At 40.1% G+C, this 1878-nt stretch overlaps 1 protein-coding gene across 1 annotated transcript in view; it reads right to left on the bottom strand.

The window, feature by feature from the left end:
• The window catches only part of Mep1b (meprin A subunit beta), a 21154-nt gene that overhangs the window by 6589 nt on the left and 12687 nt on the right, over positions 1–1878 (bottom strand). The window contains 3 exon segments of the mRNA XM_013349378.1: positions 8–73; positions 683–901; positions 1821–1878. The exon segment at positions 1821–1878 is cut by the window's right edge and continues 13 nt beyond it. Of these exon segments, the coding sequence (XP_013204832.1) occupies positions 8–73; positions 683–901; positions 1821–1878 (343 nt within the window).

The raw sequence follows: 1878 nt of genomic DNA, 5'->3' as shown, positions 1-1878 counted from the left end.
CCTGAGTTTTGGATCATGCCACAGATATTTTCCAACTCAAAATCACAGGAGTCCATAAAACTCAGCGAAGAAGCTACAAAAGCAAACAAGGAAACCGATGTGAGCATTTGTTCAACACAGTGACGTAAGAGATCAAACCTGAGCTGGTCACAGAACTATGAGGAACGACACTGAAAAGGGAACATCTGGTTGACTGTGTGACCTTCTGACTGAAAGACACTTCTCTGCCTGCAGAAGCCCAAAACCAACTTAGTTTGTGTGCGTGAATTCCCAGTCCACATCAATCCTTTCTTCTCGTCTATTTGTGAAAAAGTGAGTCAATATTCCTCCTGTTAGTCAAACCTTAATGCCACAGCAAAGGTTATTTTGTCTCACTTACGGGACAACTGCACATTTCATTATGACTTAAAAGAGGCTTGAATATAGAAATGGTCTACACTGGAATTAGCAAACCCTTTGACAGTCAGCATGGGGCTCATTCTGCAAGGACTCTGGCTGCTTTAGTAAATCTCAAGGCAAACTTCGAAAGAAGACAAGTGCTGAAAATGGCTAGTAGATGGGGACCTGGGTGATATTCTGATATTTTTTTAAATCAAACTTTTATGATCTTAGAGACCACAAAGGTGTCCAGAACATCCCTTATCCAGCAAGGAGAGGTCCTTTCAAGGTGCCCGTCACTTACAGCAGTTGTATAGATGGTTCAGCTTCAGCAGGTCATAGTCACTGAAGTCCATTCGTTGGCCAATCACATTTTCAAAGTCCGAGATTCTTGTGACAATAGTGGGCTCTGTTCCGTTCTGGAAAGCTGTCTTACTGTAGTGCATGACCGAAGTGTAGTCATAGGGTACATTCAGGGAATCGGACTCACTGTCATCATATATGTTGAAATTGTGTTCTCTGCCTGGATATGTTTTAAAAACTTTAATTGTTTTATGTTCAACGAAATAATGCCGCTCTTACTTAACACTGTTAACGGAGAAATACAAAACATAATAGAGCAAACTTTATGCACATTATCTCCTGAGTGTCACGTGTTCCAGACACCCCTGTCTTTGGACCCACTATCATGCACAGTTGTGATAGCAACAGTTAAACTAACAACTTGACACTTCCAGTCCAGCCCCAAGTCTAAGGTTCAAATGACTGGGGATGGAAAGGAAGGTTCTGCGAAGCAGTTTGGAAACATTCAGAGTCACTGGCCAGCAATTCTGATGGTTTAATGTGCTCACAGCAGACCGGGTAAAAGCAGGACTTTAGGGAGTATGCTAAAATGGGACCCCGCATTGATAACATGGCCAAGAGTCATTAGAAAAGATGGGCATCATTGAAGACTCAAAGGTTATGGATTCTTGTACATGCATATAGTGCATTATACATTATAAAACTGTAAATAAGTTAGTGTCTTAGCAACAAAGTGTCTTATCCCCCCAAAATGAGTGAAGAGGTGACAAGCTTGCTGACTGAGTTTATTTTAAATGAAGCAATAAATGTGCTATTTTATTAATATTCACATAGCAAAATGTCATCTTGTTGCCATAAATGTATACAATTATAATGGTAAATTTAAAATGTTATTTTTTGAGCCATCATGAGATCCAAAGACAATCGTTTTAAAACATTTTCCTGAGTGTATTTAGAGAAGACACCAGGATGCTTAGCATCCTTCTATTGGATAACTGATTGCAATTTGATATCAGATGAATTTGTAGACACAGTCAAGTACATCTGGTATCAAAGCACAGACACCCATTGCCAGGCTGGTCCTGATGCAAACACCCTCAGAAAGTTGACCTATAGCTAAGTATATAAGAGAAACATACCTGATAGAATCCTGTCCCAAACTATAGTGACATAGTCATCTCGGTCAGAACGAGACTG

This window comes from Microtus ochrogaster, chromosome 18 (genome assembly GCF_000317375.1).
Source record: "Microtus ochrogaster isolate Prairie Vole_2 chromosome 18, MicOch1.0, whole genome shotgun sequence".
Lineage (NCBI taxonomy): Eukaryota > Metazoa > Chordata > Mammalia > Rodentia > Cricetidae > Microtus > Microtus ochrogaster.
Note: the sequence above shows the minus strand (reverse complement) of the source record. Positions and strands in the feature narration are given on the sequence as shown.